Below are 25,209 nucleotides of genomic sequence, written 5' to 3'. Positions count from 1 at the left end.
CCTTTTGCATACTACAAAGAAAAAAACAAGTCCTATACTTTGAGACAACTTTTTACATGCATACGATTAAATATTATGTAATGTACTAAGTTATGAACTGGAAGGCTAAATCATGGAGCATAATAATATTACACAAGAGATTGTACTTACCTTGAACTATACAAGCACCCAGGAAAGCAGCATCAGCAAAGGAGCATAAAAGGCGTCCATGGAAAATATCCCTCTTAATTTGTAGGTACAGAAGATATCTATAAGTCAAGCAAAACCAATATTTTAACAGTTTTGACTGTATGCATTATAATGTTGTGCTCCTATATTTGATTCTGGTACTTATTAAAGGAACTTGTCATGATAGATATATGGGGTATGCCATTTCTGACCATCTGAAAATGCTGGATGCTTGTCTGGAAGTTATATTAGTAGATTACCAAATAAACATTTGTATAAAAAGTCTGATCAGTACAAAATTGTGGGTTTTTTTGTAACATTCAATTTTGGAATGAATGGATTTTTCTGAAAAAAAAGTCACAATCACTGTTAGAAATTAATTAATTTGTTAGAGAAAAAAATTTCCATCCTACTTCAAATTTTCTCATTACTGAAGTCGAAAACCACTATCAATGTAACCCCATGTATAATTGGATAATTGAACGAATGTTCTGAAAACAAAAGTTCCTAATAAAATCCCATTTACCAACCATACTTTCACCTTGTCCCAAGTTTTACCCAACAAATCTACCCTAATAATCTCATTTAGAATAAGCCAGAGTTTCTACATTTTCTGACTGTGCCTAATAGCTCTCACTGGGCTCAAGTGGGGCTGAAACATGTGCATCAGCTGTATTGTCAAGGATCTTTTAAAACCTCTTTTCATGGCAAACAAGGAGCCCCTGACTTTTAACTTAGACACATGGTTGAGGTCCAAATGGGACTGCATAGTGTGATTTTTCAACCCTCTCCACTGGAGAGTGTTTTATTCCAACTCATCCATTCCCAATTAATCACAAGAATGTATGGTGCTCTTATGCAGTGTAAACCATCCAGGCTTACCAGCCTTATGCCGCGTACACACGAGCGGACTTTTCGACCAGACTGGTCCGACGGACTATCCAACGGACTTTCGACGGACTTTCCGAATGAATGGACATGCCTACACACAATCACACCAAAGTCCGACTGATTCGTACGTGATGACTAAAATAAGGAAGTTGATAGCCAGTAGCCAATAGCTGCCCTAGCGTCGGTTTTTGTCGGACTAGCATACAGACGAGCAGACTTTTTCGATAGGAACTGGGTCCGGCGGAGTTCCGACGTAAAGATTTGAAACATGTTCCAAATCTAAAGTCCGTCAGATTTTCGACCGAAAAAGTCCGATGCAGGTCCGATGAAGCCCACACACGGTCGAATTGTCTGCCGGACTCAGGCCATCAGACTCGTCCAGTCGAAAAGTGCGCTCATGTGTACGCGGCATTAGAGATCAGTGGAATAGGTATATCCCCAACATATTTATACACAGCTGGTAGGAATTTCCTGGCTCATACTTCAGCACAGTCCTATCTGCAGGAGATAATTTTATACATCAAAGTACTTCATCTCTACTCATCTGTTTAAAATGGGTAAAATAAACACACCTATCTGTCTGTCATGAATTGCAACAATAGTCGAAGGTATTTGATAAATATAAACCCTTCTACTCACATATCACTGATTTTACGTTGCAGAATTTTGTCATCCCCAGTGTATGGGGATGTATGTTGTCCACAATTATGCCATTTAGGTATCTTTGGCAATCTGGATCTTATTACTTCTATTTTTTTTCTTTTTTTAGGTTTACTTCTCTTTTATGCCTGGAAAGCAGTAGTGCTAAATTGGACATCCACTGAGCCCGTAGACATTAATGTCTGGACATGACTAGTTATTGTTTTGTCCCTTTATAGGATATCTTAATAGGCCCAAGGATGCCCTATTAACTTTGAGAAAATCTGGGGAGAATGGGTCAGTTGTATTAAGTTTGTGGATCAGTGAAGCCCCCAATCTCTGTTAAATTATGAGTGCCAGCATCCTCTGTATCCATAGAACCAAAAACTCTCAATAAAATGGGACTTTCATTTTGGCAAACACCAATAATAACCATTATGATAATTAGATAAATGTACTGGATTTTAATGAAACTTATTGCTGAAAATTAATTACAATCTTATCCTACTGTATAGTATAGCTGGACATACACTGAGTGAATTGCAGACAGTTCTTCATGAACCATCCATAGTTTGATCAGTGAGTAGCCCGGTTGGCACCATTCTGTCCAGTGGCAGACACTGTTTGGGTATTCTGGCAGTCAGTGCCACCAGCGGTCAGGAAACAATATGCAGCGGAAGATTCACTCATCTGTACTGTTTAGCATGGATGGAGGAATCTGTTTTCTTTTGTTCAGTCAGGAGGCTGAACAATAACCTCTATCAGTGTTTAGTCAGCTTAACATGTTTTTCTTTGCTTAGTTTTATTGGTTTCTATGTACAATTTGTATTGTTTGTATATCAAGGAAAATAATGCATTCTGCATTTAATTTTGACATTAATACATGTTTATATCTAGAATGTCCCAATGTTATATTATGTATTGATATACCAGATTTTTTTTTAATACACTTATGATAAAAAAGTGTAATTATGAACCACATGACTAGGAGACTCCAGTACTGTTGGAGCAGTATAAGCAGTGATAATTATCTCTTTATTTAAATAGAATGATACAGGCAATCATTTTAACTAGCATTGCACTGATACCAATACCAGGGCCAAAACTAAGCATTTGCATAAGTACTTGTATTCGTGCAAATGCCCTGATACTAATACTGATACCTTCAAGTCTGTAGTCTGACCGGGGTCACATGTGGGGGGACAGTTTTAGTACGATTTGTAAAGAGAGTCCGGTGCGATTTTGTTCAGCGGGTTCAGGTGCAAATTTTTAAAGTGTGTGACACTAATATTTCAAGAAATATTGTATGTAGAGAAACATGCCATGCCATGGGGGACCTCTTCTTCTGAATATGCTAGGTGTTTGGCTGTTATTCTGATCCTCTCACTGCTTTCCTAATTGCTAATCTGGAATTAATGAGTCATAGATTTAGGCTTTGAGCTTCAATTGCTTATGCTTTGACGAGGTTCATGAGGTTGATTTACTACAGGCAAATAGACTGTGCACTTTGCAAAGTGCAGTGGCATTCTGCAAGTGCAGTTGCTCCAGAGCTTATTAAATGTGCATGTGACTGCCATCATTCAATCATATGCATCATTTTTTTTTCCTTGCACATGATTGGGTAATCCTTGCAAAGTGAAGCTTTAAGTCATTTAATAAGCTTTGGAGCAACCGCACTCGCAGAGTGCAACTTCACTTTGCAAAGTGCACAGTCTATTTGCCTGTAGTAAATCAATCCCTATGACTCAGAGTGTTGGAGCCAGAGGTAGCAATGCAACGACCATTTTCAAAGGGTCAGCATGGACATCCTCCCTGGTTCTTGAGATTTTATTTAAATGAGAAGACGACAGTCCATTCATCCAAGATATAGAAAAAGAGCACGTGACCTTAGTTTTGAAAGCATCATACGTTTGACAGCTGTGCTAACCAGATACAGTAGTTCTGTTGACCTATAGGTAAGAGCATTCTTATGGGAGGAAGAACCCAAATGAAACACATTTTATACCGAGAAATGTACAATTGTTTTTTTTTTTTGCTTAAAGTAGAATTGTAGGCAAAACTTATTTTTTTTATTTTGGATAGAGCAGGGGAGGGTTATAACCCCTGTAAGGCTTTTTTTCACCATCTTTGTCCCATTGAGGAGATTTTTATTCACTTCCTGTCCCATAGCCAAACAGGAAGTGAGAGGAAATCCCTGAAATGAATAGGAAATTCCTTGGGGACCCCCAGCTCACCACAACTAGCGTCCCCATTGGAAGATTTCCCCTCTATTACTTTTCTGGAGACAACCCAAAATGTGGGATTTTTTTTTACTTTCACTTTCACCAATGATAAAGGTAAACAGGACAAATAGAGGGTGAATCTCCTTAACAGGAGCACAGACAGCAATAAAAACTGACTTGTGTTCTAATCACTCTTCACTCTATCCAAAACTAAGGGTCCTTTTACATGGGGTCCGTTTACATGGTTGGTCCGCCCGGTGAACTCTGCTCAGCTCCGCTGATCCCCGTTGAGCAGGCGGAAGACAGAGACCGACCTATCAGAGTCCCACTTTCTTCTATGGGGAGATCGGATGAAAACAGACCGCCTGTCCATTTTCATCCAATCTGCCAGACAGTTGGAAAATAGGGTCACCATCCGTCTGGATCTCACCAATGGGATCGGACTGGATAGCAGCGGGTGTCTGCAGACATGTCACCACTTACATCCACTGCTCCACAGGAGTGAATGGAGGCTCCGATCAGGTCCGCCTGAAAAACTGACAGGCGGACCTGATCAGAAAGCCCGTGTGAAAGGGGTCTTTAGGTATACTTTAAGGTATTCACAGCTGTATATGAGTAATGCTTGGATTTTGAAGAAGGGGACAAACCCTGAAAGCTTATCTTGAAAATGTGGATGTTAGTGTAAATAAAAAAGTATCATGAACAGTGCTCAATTTTTCTTTTTGTTATAATTAAGATGATACGACCCAAATAAAATACATAAATATATGAGTAAATACCAGCTAAAATATTAATTAAATAAGTAAATACATTTAAAACATCCATATACTGTTCCTCTATGGAGGAAGCTTCCCTGTTAGTACTTGGAAGCTAGTTCAGATTTGACCTTCTTTTACCTGGACAGTACTGCCAAACTGGAAGCTTTACCAATACAAGGCTGGATATCAATAGAATGAGCCATTGTATCGCTAATCACCCTCTCCAAGAAAATTCACATTACTCTGCAATGGCTAACAGGAATCAAGGGGATTCAAAACACAGAACAATTGCAAAGCTGTTCTCAGCTAGACGAGCTGGTGCATTAATTGTGCACATGTGACGGCTAATTCACATTTGTACTTGAGTTACCCTCACAGCATACTAGTGGTAGCCCTTCTGTCTGTAAAGCTGGATACACACTATACAACTTTTGTTGTTTGATTTCCTTTCGATTTGTCTTTAACTATGTATGTAGTGCTAGGGCCTGCCTGGTTGCATACAAATTGATTGTGTTTAGGTTTGATCTCATATTATATGGTTTTGGTAAATCTGAAGAAAAATTGTATAGTGTGTATTGTGTATAGTGTGTATTGTATAGATTGTAAATTTGTGCTTAGATTGAACCAGCATCTAAACATTAAGCATCAGAGAAAAGTTAAAAGCCTATGCAACTAAAGTGTATGTCCCATCAATGGAGCAGTGAAGAGATATCAGATTATTAGTGTGGAACTGCAAAGAAGTGAAGAGATATAGTACATATGGATAAAAAAATAAGCAGAGAAGTGCTGCTTTCATGATTTTAAAACCAAAATATGCTTAGTGCACATTAACAAGGCTGAAGAAAAAGCTTACTTTTCTAAAATATAACACTAATGCCGCGTACACACGGTCGGATTTTCCGACGGGAAATGTTTGATGGGAGCTTGTTGTCGGAAATTCCGACCATGTGTAGGCTCCATCGGACATTTTCTGTTGGAATTTCCGACAAACAAAATTTGAGATCTGGATCTCAAATTTTTCAGCAACAAAATCCGTTGTCGGAAATTCCGATTGTGTGTACACAATTCCGATGCACAAAATTCCACGCATGCTCGGAATCAAGCAGAAGAGCCGCACTGGCTATTGAACTTCGTTTTTCTCGGCTCATCATACGTGTTGTACGTCACCGCGTTCTTGACGTTCGGAATTTCCAACAACATTCGTGTGACCGTGTGTATGCAAGACAAGTTTGAGCCAACATCCGTCGGAAAAAATCCATGGATTTTGTTGTCGGAAGGTGCGATCGTGTGTACGTGGCATAACATGAATGTAGACCAATATATTTCCTTATTTATTTATTTGCTTTTTCAAAAGGAGATGCTTCACTTAATTTAATGAAAAGCAGGAGAGCAATGGTTTATCAAATAAAACAATCACTTTTCTTTCCTATTTTAATCCCTAATCCAACCAGCCAGCTATCAAACACTGCTACTCCTAGGCAATGTACAGGAGCTTTTGTAATGAATTAGAAAATGCAGGGCTTAAACTAATCACCATTTAATTACATCAGCTTAAACAATATAAATGTCAGTGCTCTAAAAATGATCAAAAATACAAAGACTATATTGTGCATATTGAATTTTCTGGTTTGTTAATATACCAACAAATGTTCTAGATCTAGGGGATAGAAATGTTGCTTTTAGATCTACAGGTGGAGCCACAGTACTAACAGAATAAACATTTTATCCTCCAAGCGTATTAATACATATGCTATGATAAAAGTGGGCCATGTACAGTATAAGACATGTGAAATCTATGTATCAGTGTCTCCCATCTTCATGCACAGTGGGAGCTATATACATAAAGGAGTAAATGATGACTTGGGCAATTGCTGTTTCCTTAACCAGGCTAGAGAAAAAATCCTTCCATTTATAAAACAGAAGATTACCCTACCTCATTAGGCAACATTCACTGACATTTCCCAACATTTGGGTTTTCCAATTATATAAAGGTAAATAGAGGTTCCAGAAACATTCACTAGAGTTGATTTACTAAAACTGGAGAGTGCAAAATCTAGTGCGGCTCTGCTTAGAAACCAATCAGCTTTCAGGTTTTATTGTCAAAGCTTAATAGAACAAGCTGAAGTTAGAAGCTGATAGTAGCTCTGGCTACTATGCACAGCTGCGCCAGAGTTTGCACTCTTCGGTGTTAGTAAATCAACCCCACCGTATTGATAACAAGGACAGTGTTAAGCCTCATACACACGCTTTGATTTTCTGATGACCAAACGTCAGATTTTTGTGGCATGCTAGTCTCATGTCGAAAGTGAGGAGGTTACTAACAATACGAGATTTTTCGACAGAATTTTTGACAGAATACAACGTCAGAAGTGACGTAACGTGTTGAATAGTTTTGTTAATATTCTTTCACTTGAGGATGCGTAGTCTTGCTCTTACGATTTTTTTTGTACGAAAACCGTACTAATGAAACGAAAATCAGACGTTGGGTTCACATCCGACAAAAATGTTATAGTCTGCGCATCCAGCTTTTGTCTGGCGAAAAAGTGAAATCGGCTGTCAAAAGCACCGTACTAATGGTAAGATTTGCAGACGATCAGTCGTCGTAACACAATTGACGTCCGAATATCAAAGCGTGTATATGAGCCTTTAAGCCTCGTACACACGATCGGACTTTAAACATACTTTTCTGTGGATTTCTGTCCAAAGGGCGTTGGCCGTGAACTTGTATTGCATACAGACGGCAGAACTTTTTAGGCAACAAACACGAACGTAGTGATGTTTCAACGTACTGACGACACTTCAAAAGAGGAAGTTCAATTCTCCGGCGCCACCCTTTGGTCAACTTCTGTATTGTTGTCTGATCTTTTGCATTGGTTCTGAGCATGCGTGTCTGTACTTTGGAAGTCCGATGGTTTTGTGTACACACTATCGGACTAGCCAACGTAGGACTTTTGTTGCCGCCAAGTTTGTCTGTTTGCACAGCCAACATTTGTCTGATGAAAACCGAAAAAGTTTGTCCGATGGAGTGTACACACAGTCAGATGTTGCCTTAAAGCAGCTAATTTGCATGTTTGTTGTCAAAAAGTCAGATTGTGTGTGTAGTCCTTTAGGGTTGCCATTCATGGTTGTTCCTCGTGTTCAGCAAGTGAATTCTTGATTGCTTCACCGATTCCCTACAGAGACCCAATTATTGCAAGGAGTCTGAATCAGGATTCTTACACACATGGATAGGATGGTTGCAAGTAGGTTGGAAATAGGCTCTGGGCGAGTAGCAAGCTCTGGAAATATTTGGTTTTCACTAGATATCTTAGACGCCCATACACACTATTAGATTTTCTGCAGCTTTTTGTCTTCAAATTTACCAAAACTATATAATATGCGGTCAAACTTTAAGAGTTTCCATTTGTATGCAATCAGGCAGGCCCTTGCATTACATGGTTTTGGTAAATCTGAAGACAAAAAACTGTAGAATATCTAATAGTGTGTATGGGGCCTTATTAGTGGTGGGTCACCACTAGCAAGACTCTAAAGCTTCGTACACACGATCGGATTTTCTGCAGATAGTAACTTGTCTTGCATACAAACGGCAAGGAATTGACGGCCAACAAACACGAACGCAGTGACATACTACGTGGTTTTTCAGCTCTTTAGCGTCATCCTTTGGGCTCCTTCTGCTAATTTCGTGTTAGTAGAAGTTTGGTGAGTGTTGATTCTCGCTTTTCATTTTGCACTTTTCATTTTGCTCTTTTCAGTTTGTTTCTGAACGGGCGTTCGTCAACCAGCCATGTTGCGGAATCGGAGGAGATAACTATTGGTCTTGGAGTTATTGCTTTGACCCAAGTCCAGTCCAGGAACAGGAGGAGGAGGATTTCTTGGACCAAAAATTGGTTGCTTTATTAATCGTGACAAATTATGTCATATGCCTTTGCTGCGGGAGCTCAAGGAGAATAATCCAGATGATTTTCAGAATTATCTCTGGATGACGGACCCCTGCTTTCACCAACTCTTGGCATTGTTGACCCCCTATATTAAGAAGCAGGACACATGTATGAGGCTTTTATTTTATTTTTTGGTTGAATAATGATTTGATTTGGTATATTTTCTATATTTTTGCATGCATAGAATGCACTTTTTGGTTAAGTTCTATTGGCAGATAGCATGTCTAATTTTATTTGTTTTCTTTTTTTAATGCACAATAAAAAATTGTGGAGAATAATACTTGGCTATGTGTTTTACTTCAAATGACAGTTTGAGAGTAGGCAGTTACATTTTAAAAAATACAATGTAAAATTGACAAGGGACACCACATAGTTGTATCTTTGATCTTAAAAACTATGAGATAATGGTGTTGTGGTAACTTGCACCAAAAAAAATAAAAAATAAAAAATAACAAGCATAATAATATTATTCTTGATATCACTAGAAAAAAAAAGCCTTTGAAAATTTGTTTGCAATAACTCCATCAGTATCACCAGCAAAGCAGCTTCATTATTATTCCATTAAAGAAGAAGAGAATGTGCGCTGCATTTCGCGATTTCATCATTTGCCACGTCACGAATGTTAATCCTCCATTTCAAACGCTAGCTTACAAGACCGACCGCTTCCGAGCATGCGTGTTTGTACTTTGGGCTTTTGTCCGACGGACTTGTGTACACACAATCAGAAAATCCGACAAAAGACACCTGTCCGCGGAAAATTTTAAAGCCTGCCATCCAGCGTTTGTCCGCGGAAAATCCGCCAACAGCCTGTCCTCACACAATTCCCGTCAGAAAATCTGATCGTGTGTACGAGGCTTAAAAATGGTATGACTAGCTGTACCAGTCTTTGGGCAAATTTTCATCTAGAAACAGGCTGTCAGGTCACCTCAGACCAGGTGACAGATGCACTTCGTGGAAGTCAGGAGTGCACCGCAAAAGGTAGTGGACCCTAGGACTGACTGCTGCGGATTGAACCCTAGGAGGTTCAGGAAGTAGGTCTACTGGATCACTAACACAGATCCCACTGGGAGCTAGAGCATAGATTCCCCAGGGTGCGGAGTTTAAGAGCCAGCAGGTGTTCACCACAGCCTCTAGTGGTGAGGATGGACTGCGCTGCAGTCTGGCTCCAGGTCGCGGCCCCCAGGGTCTCACAGCTCACGGGAGACTACAGGAGAAGAGAAAGGAGGCAGCGGGCTGGAACAACAAGGAAAGTAAGTGATAAGCCAAATGTCAGGGCGACTAGCAGATAAGGATAAACATAACACGCCAAAGGTCAGGGTTACAAGCAGACAGGGATAGTCAAGAACAGGCCAAGGTCGGTAACTGGAATCAGACGTAGGAAACACAGCAAGTACACATGAAAGCTAACACACAATGGTTGATTAGCAAGGTTGGCTTGCAATGTCCAGGTTAATATAGTGTTCCTAATTAGAGACCAGGGTGGAGCTATGCTGAGGGAAGATTATTTAAACAGTCAGGTGAGGGTGGCTGGCCTCTAAAGGTGAACACAGAAGGAAAGGTGAGCTGACACACATTACTGCATAACCATGACACAGGTCATATGAAGACATTGTGACACAAAGAAGCAGAGTCAAAAGTCATTGCCAAAAGTAGCTAGCTCTGAGAGTCAAAACTAGACAAATATAAAGCCAAGGAATACACCAAGGACAGTTGGAGTTCAAGCAAACTAAGGACATACAAAGTCAGCAACCAAGGTTGATCGGAGAAACAGCAAACAGTTGCAAAATTTGCAGCAATGTACTAACTCCAGGTAAGGGCAACTTGAAAGTGGAACAATTTGACCTGAGTGAATCAGACCAAACAGGATTTACGATGCTGGCCATTGACACCTGGGGCGTGAAAGGAATGCTAGCTCACGTGCCTGAACACAAGGGGGGAATGTGAAATGTTTGAGAACCCAGCTGAGGGTGCTAGAGACCAAGGTCCAGGGGGAGAACCATGAAGCACACCAGAGTATGTCAATAATAAAGCAGAAAAGGGAAAACCGCTGAAAAGGTGTGCTAGCAAAGACAGACCTTCAATAACTCTGAGATGACTGACCTTTCCCCAAGAATATGATTTCACTGCAAGCTGGCTATACATGGATGGAAATTTGGCCGGTTCAGCAGGGACAGACCTAGGTGCGATCCATCTATGGGCAGGCTGATCCATCGATCAACTTGGGTACAGCCAGCCTATCAGATTTTTTTTACATGTGATTACTGCAGCAGCTATAGCCGCTGGCAGTAATCATTGTGCTCTACTGGCCTGGAAGGCTCCCCACGACACCCCACCTCCCGCCAGCAGAACACAGTAGCACAGAGATTCTAATTGGTCAACACCATCACATGGACAGTGCTGACCAATCAGAAGCCGTCTAGTCCATACTGTCAGCACTGCAAGGAGAGGCGAGAGAGCCACGGGAATTTCAAATCCCCAGACCGGAGAAGATTTGACAGCGGGGGGATTGCAGTAATCTGGTACAGTGAGACCAGCAGGATGGGATCCAGTGGATGGCTCAAACCACTGGAGACTGGGGGGGAGAGAGCCACTGCAGATGCGAGGAACAAAGACATGGGAGAGGCAGGAGGAGCCCAAGCCATAGCTGCTGATGTCCACAGTAGGATCGGGAGCCGAAACTGGTGGAACCTGTCATGCAAGGAGGTTTCCGCCGTGTGATCTCAGGCTCAAAATCACTAGGACAAGCCTGGGTTCACACAGGAGTGGTGCGGGAAACCGCATGCCATTCTCTGCAGTACGATTTTGTATGGACTCAAATCGCACTGCAAAGTATCTGTGCTCGGTATCTGTGAGTACTTGACTGAAAGTATCTGTACTCGTACTTGTCGATAAAAACAAAGGGTATCAGTGCATCCCTACTGTCAAGATATTTTGATGTTAGAAGTTGCATTTCAGAACATGACAAGTACTATCATTTTGAACACATTAGAAAACACCGGGCTTCATTTAAAGCAGAACTAAACCCTCCTTTCCTTTACAGCCAAGGAAGCTGCCATCTTAGGGCTCATGCACACAGGACATTTTTGCAGCTGCTTTTAGGGGCGTCAATGAGGGCAGATGATTTAATAGATGGAAAGTTGAAAACATGACTGAAGGTCCGCTTTAAGAGGAGTTTGGAAGCATAAGCGTTTAGGGGCAGTAAAAAAAAAAGACTGCAGGTGGGTCCAGGAGCAGAGGCTGTTTGGCTGTAAAAACGAAAAATGTATTTGGTGCTTTTAGGCGTTTTTACATTTTAGGGAGTGTTTTTACTGTAAACGCTGATAAACGTGCATAAATGCTCATAAACGCTATTCAAAAATGCTGCTAAATGCGCGCTTTTAACGCTGTTTTTTCCTAACAGCAGTGCTGCCATTTTTAATAGATGTGCATGAGCCCTTAGCCTCTGTTTGATCTGCAGTTATCATGGTGCTGTACATGTGATCAGTTATGACATCAGCCATTTAATGGCTGTGACAGTTATCACAAAGTGCGGTAGGGCTGCATTGGATGTGCTCTAAAAAAAAGTACAGTGTGCAAATCAGTGATGTGAACTAGCCACACTAGAGACAAGGCGTTTTGTCTTGTCGTGCACTAGGACTGTGCTGGAATAGTTTTAATAGTTCAAATCGTTTTAATACTCTTTTCCAAAGTCCATAGACTTTGGAGTCTATGTATAAAACATCCCCTGTGCAGATGTTTTAGCCAGTCACATGGGCCAAAAAAGTTTGCTGTATTGTTTCTAAAATAATGATCTCCTTTGATTATCAGTTCAATCTAGTGGCCATAATGTGTTATTTTTTTCTTTTTGATTGACTTTTTTTTAAATACAGCATTTTTGCCACTAGATGGAGCTGATTGTCATAAGAGATAAATATATTACAAACAATACATTTGTGGTGCCCGTGTAAATGGTTAAGACGTTAATGAGGTCTCCATGATTCCCTTAATATGTTCTCAGTCACATTGGTTGTGAGCAGGCAGCATTGATTACAATATTCCCCAGGTTCCTCAGAGGAATTTAGGCTGATTTGATTAAAAGATTTGATAATGTTCACACAATAAATTGTGTGAAGATTAATTTCAATTATCCAGTCGTGTGCAAAGAAAATCTGCTTTTATTTTATGTGCAGCAGCTTTCAATATCCTGATCCTGAACACTGGGCTGTTTAGATTTGCTGACCGTTATCCCAAAACCTGCCTGACTTTCATTCATTCCTGCTGGTCAGTGCCGCTGCCCATCAGAGAATGCCAGTTGATTGTGTGAGGGTGGGCAAGCTGCAACGTTACATGAAAATGCTTGATCAGAACGGAGCTACATTCAGACAAAGAAGAGGTATGTGCAGTTCTGGGTACCTGCACTTCATTCCTGCTAAAAGCTTTCAATATTCTTAAAGTGATACAGTCTCTTTTGGAATTCCTGGCAAACAGTAAAATACATGGCTAAAATACATAAGTTAGCACTGTTCACCGCCCCCCCAGGACTAATTGTGTCCAGCCATTCTTAGGATTTGCAGCTTTGCAAGACTGTACAGCCAGGTGAATGTCCTAACCAGGGCTGGTGCAAGGATTTTTGTCTACTTATGCATTTTTCCGCCCCATGCTGCGTAGAAATGCCACCTCATCCCTTTAAACCTGAACACATATTATTCACACAGGTTCTGTGGCTAATTAATTAATCGTTGCGGAGTAACAATCTCCGCTCATACTATCGTGCACTGGACTGTATTCGGCTGCCGGTGTTGTGTCCAAACAGAAATTCGTCAAATCTCCAATTACTAATGGTTTAAAGGAACCGGAAGTTAAGTAGTTGGAGTTTCTGACGGGTTTGGAGAATTTGACAGAACACCGGAAACTCCATAATCCAGTAAAATTAATAATCTTTATGGCTACATATAGGTGGATAAAAACAGCTGTTTTTATCCACCTATATGTAGCCATAAATATTATTTATTTTTCTGGATTCTGGAGTTGCCGGCTACCTTTTCTTCTAAATACTTGTTACAATGGATGGAAATCCTTTAAGCCTGTGCACCCAACGGAAAAACTCTACTTGTCGGAAGCCTCCTCTGTTGAGAGCGCTGCTCTTTTGTGTTTGTCTACACATCACTTCCTGGTCTGTGCACAGGAAGGAGGCTCAGCGGACGGAAGCCCGTTGAGCTCCTGCCACCCTCCCAAGCGACACCCGCCATGACCGCACAGGGCTCGCAGGTGGGACAGTGGAGCCAGGTGAACATGGTGGGGGGGGTCGTGCGGAGGGCATGGAACATCTTGGCAGTGATCAGTGGCTCTACAGCCGCATGTACCACTTCCACATTGAAAGCAAGTGGCTGGGGATTCAGATTTTACTGCCCCCCCCCTCATCCCGGCTCCATTAGGGGCCTTATGGTTGCGTTGGCCCTGGTCCCAACTTATTTTCTACTGCTGTTAACAAATACAACTTGCTCCTCTTCCTGCTTGTAAATGGTCAGCAAAGATTGATATAGTCCTCCTCCTCCTCCTCCTCCTCCTCCTCCTATATAAGAGGGGCAGGGGGAGCTGTATGCAGAAGGAGAATGCATTAAGGTAAAAGACCTTCTGCCTTTAGAACCACTTTAACCACTTCCCGCCCGGCCTATAGCAGAATGACGCCCGGGCGGTGGTTCAGTTATCCTGACTGGGCATCATATGACGTCTAGCAGGATAACAACATCCACGCGCTCGTGGGGGCGCGCATCGTGGCGATCCGTGGTGCAGTATGTCAGTCAGACACACCGCTACACCGATCTCGGTAAAGAGCCTCTAACAGAGGCTCTTTACCACATGATAAGCCGTGTCCAATCACGGCTGATCACGATGTAAACAGGAAGAGCCGTTGATTGGCTTTTCTTCACTCGCGTCTGACAGACGCAAGTAGACCAGAGCCAATCGTCTGCTCTCCTGACAGGGGGAGTCTGTGCTGATTGTTTATCAGCGCAGCCACTCCCCTCGGATGCCCACCCAGGACCACCAGGATGCCGCCAGGACCACCAGGGATGGCCACCACACTGGACCACAAGGTATGCCACCCTAGACCACCAGGGATATGGCAATCAGTGCCCAGGCAGCTGCCAATCAGTGGCAATTAAAAATGCCTGCCAGTGCCACCAGTGTTGCCTATCAGTGCCGTCTATCAGTGCCATCCATAAGTACCCTTCAGTGTCGCCTATCAGTGCCCATCAGTGTCCATCAGTGCCATCTCATTGGTGCCCCCTCATCAGTGCTGCCTTATCAGTGCCCATCAGTGCAGCTTATCAGTGCCCATCAGTGAAGGAGGGAACTTACTTATTTACAAAATTATATAACAGAAACAAAGAAAAACTTTTTTTGCCAGTGCCACCAGTGATGCCTATCAGTGCAGTCTATCAGTGCCAGCCATCAGTGCCCATCAGTGCCCCCTTTCAGTGCCCATCAATGCCACCTATCAGTGCCGTCTATCAGTGCCATCCATAAGTACCCTTCAGTGTCGCCTATCAGTGCCCATCAGTGTCCATCAGTGCCATCCATAAGTACCCTTCAGTGTCGCCTATCAGTGCCCATCAGTGTCCATCAGTGCCATCTCATTGGTGCCACCTCATCAGTGCTGCCTTATCAGTGCCCATCAGTGCAGCTTATCAGTGCCCATCAGTGAAGGAGGGAACTTACTTATTTACAAAATTATATAACAGAAACAAAGAAAAACTTTTTTTTTTTCAAAATTTTTGGTCTTTTTTTATTCGTTTAGCAAAAAATAAAAAACGCAGAGGTGATCAAATACCACCAAAAGAAAGCTCTATTTGTGGGAACAAAATGATAAAAATTTAGTTTGGGTACAGTGTAGCATGACCGTGCAATTGTCATTTAAAAAGTGACAGCACTGAAAGCTGAAAATTGGCTTGGGCAGGAAGGGGATGTAAGTGCCTGGTATTGAATTGTTCTGCCCTGAGCTCAGGAATGAAAATACATTGCAACATTTCACCAGAGGGAGATCATTCTGTGAATGAAAGCACACTAGAATTTTTTCAGTTTCATAATATTTCTATGTGCATTCATTTACAGAACTAAAGAACCAAAAATAATGCTAAATTTAAGTGATAAATATGGCAAAACATAAATAACGGTAAATGGCAAAATGGGAAATATAGCATATGTTTTAGTGAATTGACTACTTTTGAGAGAAATACCTCATGAGTTTTTTTATCATGCGGTATTTATCTCCTAGTGTTTTGACCCTTAGTTCAAAGTTCAGTTAGAAAGGACCACCCTGAGCAGTTGCGTTGCTGTCTCTTTAGCTAAGCCATAGTGCTCTGGTAATCATTTGTGATATGTTAAATGTCTGTCTGTAACACAAAGTATGTGTGTGTGTTTAAACAGTTAAAAAAACTTCAAACTGAACTCCAGGGATGATATATTTTGCATACTTGCTTTGGGTGAGCTTGGTGGAATATGCATATGTGATGTCTGATCAGCCTCTGTGGAACTGTAGTAGCCCAATCTACTACAGCGATGACCGTAATCTTCTGGGTGCTGTGCTGAGTGGCTGCCATTCTGCATACTAATCACAGGGGGCCACTCACCATTCAGAGATTGCCATGATCTTTACAATCTCTGTAGCAGGCCCAGCAACTAGAACACTGCAGGCATCTATGTAGTAGCTCAGGCTACTACAGTGATTTACAGCTTCTATAGAGACTGATCAGGTATGAGATATGCATACTTGCAATGTACCGAGCTGGCCCAGTGTAAGTATGCAAAGTATATTGCCCCTTGAGTTCTGTCTTAAAGCATTTCAGGGTGCATGCTAATCAAGCAATACAGTGACCTCCTGCCTGTGGTTTATCTTTTTGCTTTTTCTGCTATTTGTCGTTCTATTAATTTCTCAGCTATTGAGAGTAATGAAATGGGTACCGCACATCACCCAGCAGTGAGACATGCTTCCATGGTGGGTTAAAGTGTTTTAAAAGGCAATATTGCTACCTAATGGTGAAGGTGGTTAGAGGGAGCATGCGTGGGCATAAATAGGTTTGGTTTATTTCTAAGAGCAGCACCCTTTCCTCCTACATATTGTAAAAGCAAATTGATGATGACCCCTCCTGTATTCCGGAGGACCATTGGGTGTGTGCTTGATACCCTAGGCACCAGGCACCAGGCATGGGCTGAGCATTACAGTCTACAAGTTTTTCAATTTAAGTTGCAGAAAAGGGTTGAAGGCTCACAGTGGGAAAGAGAAGGGGGGGACTCCTAAGAGCCATGCTTTTATGCAGTCAGTAGATTCACTATCAAAGGGGAGCTTATGAAGCTTTATGAAGCTAGGCTGGAGTTCTCGTTTAGCAAAAAACTCAAATAAAACATAATAGTTTCCTTTTAAACCTGGGGTTTTGAAAGCATAGAAATGCTGTTTTACTTGTGAATTTGATACCTCCCATCTTGTATTTAACTATGTAGCTAATTGGCAGTCACAATCAGTAGTCTGCTTTTAGTAGAAAAGTAGCTGCTACTTCTTTCCATTGTATTTTCAACAAGGTGGCAGTGTGTTTAATATAAGAATTGCACATAGCAGACATTTTATATCATTTCACAATTTCCTCTGTTAAACAAATTCCTAATCCTTTTCTGTACTACAGAGTGCTGTGCAAGTCACAATGTATGTTGAAAAACAAATAAAAATTGTTGCTTATAAAAATAAAAAAAAGACAGTGAGGAAAGCCAGCTGTAAAATGCAATATAAAACATGAAAGGTTTCAATATAATCATAAGTGCCGGTGCTGCATCTAGATGCAGGTTTACAAATTCTTCAGCTTTGTTACTGGGCAGGTTACAACTATAAGGCTACATGCCCACGGACGTTTTTACAGCCGCTTTTATAAGCGTTTTTTGCAGCTTAACAAACGCCTCTCCATGTTAGCCTATAGCCTCATGTCCACCATGGCGTTTTTGAGCTGTAAGTGGCATAGGCGGTTTTAAGCTCCAAAAAAACCCAGGACCAGTGCGTTCTGAGGCTCCAGCGCTAGAGCTGTAAAAACACCAGACGCCGGTAAAAGGTTTTAAACGCGATTTAACAAGGCTTAACGCTGTATACACAGCAGTATGCCCCATCCAGCGTTTCTCTGTCTCTATTCAAAATCAATGGTTCCCTATGGGAGCCCACTGATTTGAATAGAAGTCGCACCAGAAGTCGGATCAAGATGATCCGACTTACGGTGCGCGACTTGTGCTGAGAATCTTGAAGAGGAACCCCGCCAAAATTTTGCGTGGGGTTCCCACCAAGATCCATACCAAACCCTTATCCGAGCACGTAGCCTGGCAGGTCAGGAGGGGGGGGGACAAGAGGGGGGGACATCACAAGGGGTGGCCTCTAACTTAAGTCATCAGGTGGCCCCGTCCCATGCCAATATAAGTCATTGCACACGGCGGACCCAGCATTATACTGGGAGACCGCGTCGAGTCAACGTCGGAAGAAGAACAGAGAGAGAAGACCCAGCAAAAGAGTGAGGAGAACCGGAGAGGGGAGAAGAACCGGAGAGGGGAGAACACGTCGCCAGAAGAGGGAGAAGAGCCGGAGCTGCCTTAATAAAATACTTTAAAAACCTGTGTAGTGTGTTTATTTTTGACACTTTTTTTTAGGTGAATGGGTAGGGGTACGATGTACCCCATACTCATTTACCTAGGGTGGGGGGCCGTGATCTGGGAGCCCCCTTGTTAAAGGGGGCTTCCAGATCATGATAATTCCCTGCCCGCAGACCCCGACAACCACCGGGCAAGGGTTGTCGGGAAGAGGCCCTTGTCCTCATCAAAATAGAGACAAGGTGCTTTGGGGTGGGGGGGAGCAGGGGCCCCCTCTGCCCCAAAGAACCAACTCCCCATGTTGAGGGCATGTGGCCTGGTATGGTCCAGGGGGGGGGCGCTCGCTTGTCCCCCCCCTTTCCTGACCCGGCGGGCTGCATGCTCGGATAAGGGTCTGGCATGGATCTTGGGGGGAACCTCATGCAAAATTTTGGCGGGGTTCTCCTTCAGGATTCTCAGCACAAGTCGCACCACAAGTCGGATCATCTTGATATAAAAAGTCTACACACCCCTAATAAAATGTCAGGTTTCTGTGATGTAAAAAAATGAGACAAAGATAAATCATTTCAGAACTCTTTCCACCTTTAATGTGACCTATAAACTGTACAATTCAGTTGAACAACAAACTGAAATCTTTTAGGTGAGGGAAGTAGAAATAAAAAAATAAAATAATATGGTTGCATAAGTGTGAACACCCTTAAACTAATACTTTTTTGAAGCACCTTTTGATATTATTACAGCACTCAGTCTTTTTGGTTATGAGTCTATCAGCATGGCACATCTTGACTTGGCAATATTTGCCCACTCTTCTTTGCAACAACACTCCAAATCTGTCAGATTGCGAGGGCATCTCCTGGGCACAGCCCTCTTCAGATCACTCCACAGATTTTCAATCGGATTCAGGTCTGGGCTCTGGCTGGGCCATTCCAAAACTTTAATCTTCTTCTGGTGAAGTCATTCCTTTGTTGATTTGGATGTATTCTTTGGGTCGTTATCTTGCTGAAAGATGTCCCTATTCATGTTCAGCTTTCTAGCAGAAGCCTGAAGGTTTTGTGCCAATATTGACTGGTATTTGGAACTGTTCATAATTCCCTCCACCTTGACTAAGACCCCTGTGTCAGCTGAAGAAAAACAGCCCCAAAGCATGATGCTGCGACCACCATATTTCATTATGGGTATGGTGTTCTTTTGGTGATGTGTGGTGTTGTTTTTGCCCCAAATATATCTTTTGGAATTATGGCCAAAAAGTTCAACCTTGGTTTCATCAGACCATAACACATTTTTCCACATGCATTCTACCCCATAGCCCAGACATATGAAGAATACGGCAGATTGTTGTCACATGTACCACACAATACTTGCCAGATAGTCCTGCAGCTCCTTTAATGTTGCTGTAGGCCCTTTGACAGCCTCCCTGACCAGTTTTCTTCTGGTCTTTTCATCAATTTTGGAGGGACGTCCAGTTCTTGGTAAAGTCACTGTTGTGCCATATTTTCTCCACTTGATGAGGACTGTCTTCATTGTGTTCCATGGTATATCTAATGCCTTGGAAATTCTTTTGTACTCTTCTCCAGACTGATACCTTTTAACAATGAGATCCCTCTGATGCTTTGGAAGCTCTCTGCGGACCATGGCTTTTGCTGTAGGATGCGACTAAGAAAATGTCAAGAAAGACCTACTAGAACAGCTGAAATTTATTTGGGGTTAATCAGAGGCACTTTAAATGATGGCAGTTGTGTACTGACTTCTATTTAACATGAGTTTGAATGTGATTGCTTAATTCTGAAGACAGCTACATCCCCAGTTATAAGAGGCTGTGCAACCACATTATTTTATTTTTACCCCCCCCCCCCCCCCCCCCCAAAAGATTTCAGTTTGTTTTTCAACTGAGTTGTACAGTTTATAGGTCCCATTAAAGGTGGAAAAAGTTCTGAAATGATTTATCTTTGTCTCACGTTTGTACATCACAGAAACCTGACATTTTACCAGGGATGTGTAGACTTTTTATTTCCACTGTATATACACATATACAGTATATACTAGGGATGCACCGATACCTTTTTTTTATCGATGAGTACCGATACTTTCAGTCAAGTACTCACTGATACCAAGTACCAATACTTTACGATGCAATTTGCATCCATACAAAATGAATGGGCGCAAATCCCACTGCAAAGAATTAAATACGTTTTGAACAGGAATGCGGCGCTGCTGTGTGAACCCATGCTTGTCATAGTAACTTTGAGCTCACAAAGGAGCAGTGCAGGAAACCTTCCTGTATGACGGGTTCCACCAGATTCAGATCCCGATCCCACTGTGGACATCAGTGGCTTGGGTTCCTCCTCTCCCATGGCTTTGTTCCCTGCATCTCCAGTGGCTCTCTCCCCCCAGCCTTCAGCGGTTCTCTCCCCCCAGCCTCCAGCGGTTTGAGACATCCACTGGACCCCCTTCCCCATCCCCCCTGTTCCCACTGTACCAGATTGCCAAAAAGCCGCTTCACCGGTCTGCGGATTTGAAATCCCCACATTTTTCTCTCCTCTCCTGGCAGTGCTGACAGTATGGACTAGGCGGCTCCTGATTGGTCAGCACCATCCATGTGAATCCCTGTAGTCCCTGTAGAGAAACTAATATTACATCAAGTGTCTTATTCATTTGTATAGTGTTAAATGTGTCGTTCCCTGAGTGCATGGTATAAATATCATTATAGTTTATAATACTATCAGTTGCATTGACTTTACCTAAGAGACACAGAAATGGGGAATTCCTTGCAATGGAATGGCAAAAGAGCGGGTCAAAAGAGTAAATCTTAGTAGAAATGGAGGAGCGGGGTAAAAGAAATCCAGAAAGAAAGAAGAAAGTAAAGAAGAAAAAGAGAAAACTAAAAGGTTGCAGACACCCGGCGAGGGGAAGACATCCTCTCTCATATAATGTCTCCTGGGACCTGAAAACGAGTCGGTCATCAGTAAATAGACAGCATAAGGCCAATGTGGAGCCTATATTTAAAAAGGGATCAAAGTCTTTACCAAGTAACTATAGACCTGTTAGTTTAACCCCTTCATGCCGACCATACGCAAATATGCACTGGACTGGGCTTTTTTCTGTGGGGCTGCATATCTGCGTATCTCCCTTTGTGCTGGAAGCGCACTGCACGGTGTGCTCCCAGCACAGAGACTTGGGTCTCACTGAGAGCACCAGGCCCTGTTCTAACACCGATACCGGGTCACCTGATCGCTGTGATAGCCTCCGATTGGCTATCATAGTGATCAGTCACTGTGAAGCCCACCCCCGTGTTTTCTGTCTCTGTGAATTGACGAGACGGACGCATTGGGGGTTATTTACTAAAGCTGGGGAGTGCAAAATCTGGTGCAACTCTGCAAAGAAACCAATCAGCATCCAGGTTTTAATGGCAAAACTCAACTGAACAAACTGAGCTTAGAAGGTTTGATCTAGGTCAGCCGCCAGGTTACTGTTCAGGTCAAGGTCAGGGCCAAAGGTCAAAGGCCAGGGTCAGTATTTTTTGGACAGGATTTTTTTTTCCTTAAATTAGTATCAGTGTCAGTGTTAGTGTGTTTTAGGCAGGATAAAAAAAAGCAAAATGCACACTTGTTCCTGGGCTGTAGTACAGGTACAAACAACAACTAACATACACATATGTGGTATCTCTGCAATCGCCAGGAGCAGGAGAATTTAGTTTGGTTTGTTTTTTGGTGGTAGGTTATGGTAGTAGCAAAAAAAATGCAGTTACATTTTAATAAAAAGGTTTATTTTACTACTTTGGCCCAGTTTTCTTTAGATAATAAAAAAAAAAATCAGGAGATATACATTACCATTTACCACCAAAATAAAAAAGCCCAATTTGTACTGAAAAAAACAAGGTATAACCCACATGGATACTCAAAGTAGTTGTGATGATATGTACAGGTTTACTGACACATGTCAAAGTTGCAAAATTGGGCTTAGGCATTGAGATTTGTTTTAATCTTAGGCACAAAGGGGTTAACTTCTATAGTTGGGAAGATACTGAAGAGTTTATTAAAAGACCACATAGATGAGTTCTTGCTAGAAAAAAGTATTTTAAACAACAGACAGCACGGATTCATGAAAGACAGAAGTTGTCAGACAAATCTGATTTCTTTTTATGAGTAGGAAAGTAAAACCTTGTACAGAGGGGTGGCTGTGGATGTAGTATACTTGGATTTTGCAAAAACGTTTGACACAGTTCCCCACACACGGCTAATGTGTAAGGTAAAGTCTACAGGCTTGGAAATATTGGAAATATCAGTTTGTAAATGGATAGAAAATAGGCTTAAAGATCGTATTCAGAGAGTATTGGTTAATGATTCATACTCTGAATGGTCTAAGGCGAAGGTCCCCAACCCCTGGGCCGTGGCCTCTCTTTAGCCGGGCCGCAAGTGCGGCAGGCAGGCAGCATGAGCGAGACAACGGACGAGCGGCATGAGACAGACAACGAGTGGGCGGGCGACATGAGACAGACAATGGGCGGGTGGCATTAGAGAGACTACGGGCGAGCGGGCAGGCAGAATGCGACAGACAACAGGCGGGCGGAATGAGACAGACAACTGGCTGGCGGGCGAATGAGGGAGCAGAGAGATGACATCATCCCTCAACACCCGCGCTGCATCATCGCAGTTTCGCCCTCACACTGTGCAGGTGCAGGCAGCAGAGAGATTACATCATCTCTCACTGCCCTCACTCACTCACTCACTGGAAAGCTGGGGAGAGAAGCCTCCTTCTGTGCTGTCACTGTTGCCTGCCACCAAATTGCCTTCATATTTAAAAAGTGACAAGCTGCACCTGGTGGCAGGCAACGTGGCAAGTGACGTGGCAAGTGACAATCAGCATCTGGTGGCAGGCGACGTAGAAAGTGACAATCAGCATCTGGTGGCAGGCGACGTAGCAAGTGACAATCTGCATCTGATGGCAGGCAATGTGACAAGTAACAATCAGCATCTGGTGGCAGGCGACGTAGCAAGTGACAATCAGCATCTGGTGGCAGGCGACGTAGAAAGTGAAATCAGCATCTGGTGGCAGGCGACGTAGCAAGTGACAATCTGCATCTGGTGGCAGGCGACGTGGCAAGTGACAATCCGCATCTGGTGGCAGGCGATGTGGCAAGTCACAAACTGCATCTGGTGGCAGGCAACCTGGCAAGTGACGTGGCAAGTGACAATCAGCATCTTGTGGCAGGCGACGTAGTAAGTGACAATCAGCATCTGGTGGCAGGCGACGTAGCAAGTGACAATCTGCATCTGGTGGCAGGCGATGTGGCAAGTGACAATCCACATCTGATGGCAGGCAACGTGGCAAGTGACAAGCTGCATCTGGTGGCAGGCGACGTGGCAAGCGACAACCCACATCTGGTGGCAGGTGACGTGGCAAGTGACAATCTGCATCTGAAGGCAGGTGACGTGACAAGTGACAATCCGCTTCTGGTGGCAGGTGATGTGGTAAGTGACAAGCTGCATCTGAAGGCAGGTGATCTGACAATTGGCAACCTGCATCTAGTGGCAGGTGACGTGGTAAGTGACAAGCTGCATCTGAAGGCAGGTGACGTGACAAGCTGCATCTGGTGGCAGGTCACTGTTGCCTGCCACCAAATTGCCTTCATATTTAAAGAGTGACAAGCTGCACCTGGTATTTTTTGGTGACAGGCAACAGTGGGGGGCTTCAGATGGTGGCAGGATAGCGACAATCTGCATATGGTGGCAGGCAACGTGGCAAATGACAATCCGCATTTGGTGGCAGGTGATGTGGCAAGTGACAATCCGCATTTGGTGGCAGGCGAAGTGGCAAGTGCCGTGGCAAGTGACAATCTGCATCTGGTGTTAGGTGACGTAGTAAGTGACAATCCATATCTGAAGGCAGGTGACATGATAATCTGCATCTGGTGGCAGGTGACGTGGCAAGTGACAAGCTGCATCTGGTGGCAGGCAACGTGGCAGGTGACGTGGCAAGTGACAATCAGCATCTGGTGGCAGGCGATGTAGAAAGTGACACTCAGCATCTGGTGGCAGGCGACGTAGCAAGTGACAATCTGCATCTGGTGGCAGGCGATGTGACAAGTAATAATCAGCATCTGGTGGCAGGAGACGTAGCAAGTGACAATCAGAATCTGGTGGCAGGTGATGTAGCAAGTGACAATCTGCATCTGGTGGCAGGCGAAGTGGCAAGTGACAATCCGCATCTGGTGGCAGGCAACGTGGCAAGTGACAAACTGCATCTGGTGGCAGGCAACCTGGCAAGTGACGTGGCAAGTGACAATCAGCATCTTGTGGCAGGCGACGTAGCAAGTGACAATCAGCATCTGGTGGCAGGCCAGGTAGCAAGCGACAATCTGCATCTGGTGGCAGGAGATGTGGCAAGTGACAATCCGCATAAGATGGCAGGCGACGTGGCAAGCGACAATCCACATCTGGTGGCAGGTGACGTGGCAAGTGACAAGCTGCATCTGGTGGCAGGTGATGTGGTAAGTGACAAGCTGCATCTGAAGGCAGGTGACCTGACAAGTGGCAACCTGCATCTAGTGGCAGGTGACATGGCAAGTGACAAGCTGCATCTGAAGGCAGGTGACGTGACAAGCTGCATCTGGTGGCAGGTGAAGTGGCAAGTGACAAGCTGCATCTGAATGCAGGTGACATGGCAATTGACATGCTGCATCTGGCGGCAGGTGACGTGGCAAGTGACAAGCTGCATCTAGTGGCAGTCGACGGTGGCAAGTGACACACTCAGGGCTCCCACTGATTCTGCATTATGGTGAGTTGAAGTGTTTCATTTTATATTACAATGTAATAACAGAAATAATGCGCTTCAATCATCCTGACACCATATCAACCATGGTGCCGTGATGATTGAAGCGCCAACACCAGCTATTGCCCCCACAAATTGCCTGTGATAAATTGGCTTGCTCCCTCCATCTGTACATTCTGTCTCCCGAAGCCCCTTTTATAGGGCGCTCTGACTGCCAGTCGTATGGTG

General features: G+C 43.3%; 1 protein-coding gene across 1 annotated transcript in view; it reads right to left on the bottom strand.

Annotated features, from left to right (window-relative positions):
- The window catches only part of FRMD3 (FERM domain containing 3), a 340,642-nt gene that overhangs the window by 86,065 nt on the left and 229,368 nt on the right, over positions 1–25,209 (bottom strand). Inside the window, exon 5 of the mRNA XM_073633722.1 lies at positions 151–248. Within this exon, the coding sequence (XP_073489823.1) occupies positions 151–248 (98 nt within the window). The remainder of the gene's footprint in view (positions 1–150; positions 249–25,209) is intronic.

The sequence above is a fragment of the Aquarana catesbeiana genome, linkage group LG01, assembly GCF_042186555.1.
Source record: "Aquarana catesbeiana isolate 2022-GZ linkage group LG01, ASM4218655v1, whole genome shotgun sequence".
NCBI classification, from domain to species: Eukaryota; Metazoa; Chordata; class Amphibia; order Anura; family Ranidae; genus Aquarana; species Aquarana catesbeiana.
This window is presented reverse-complemented; position numbering and strand designations above follow the sequence as displayed.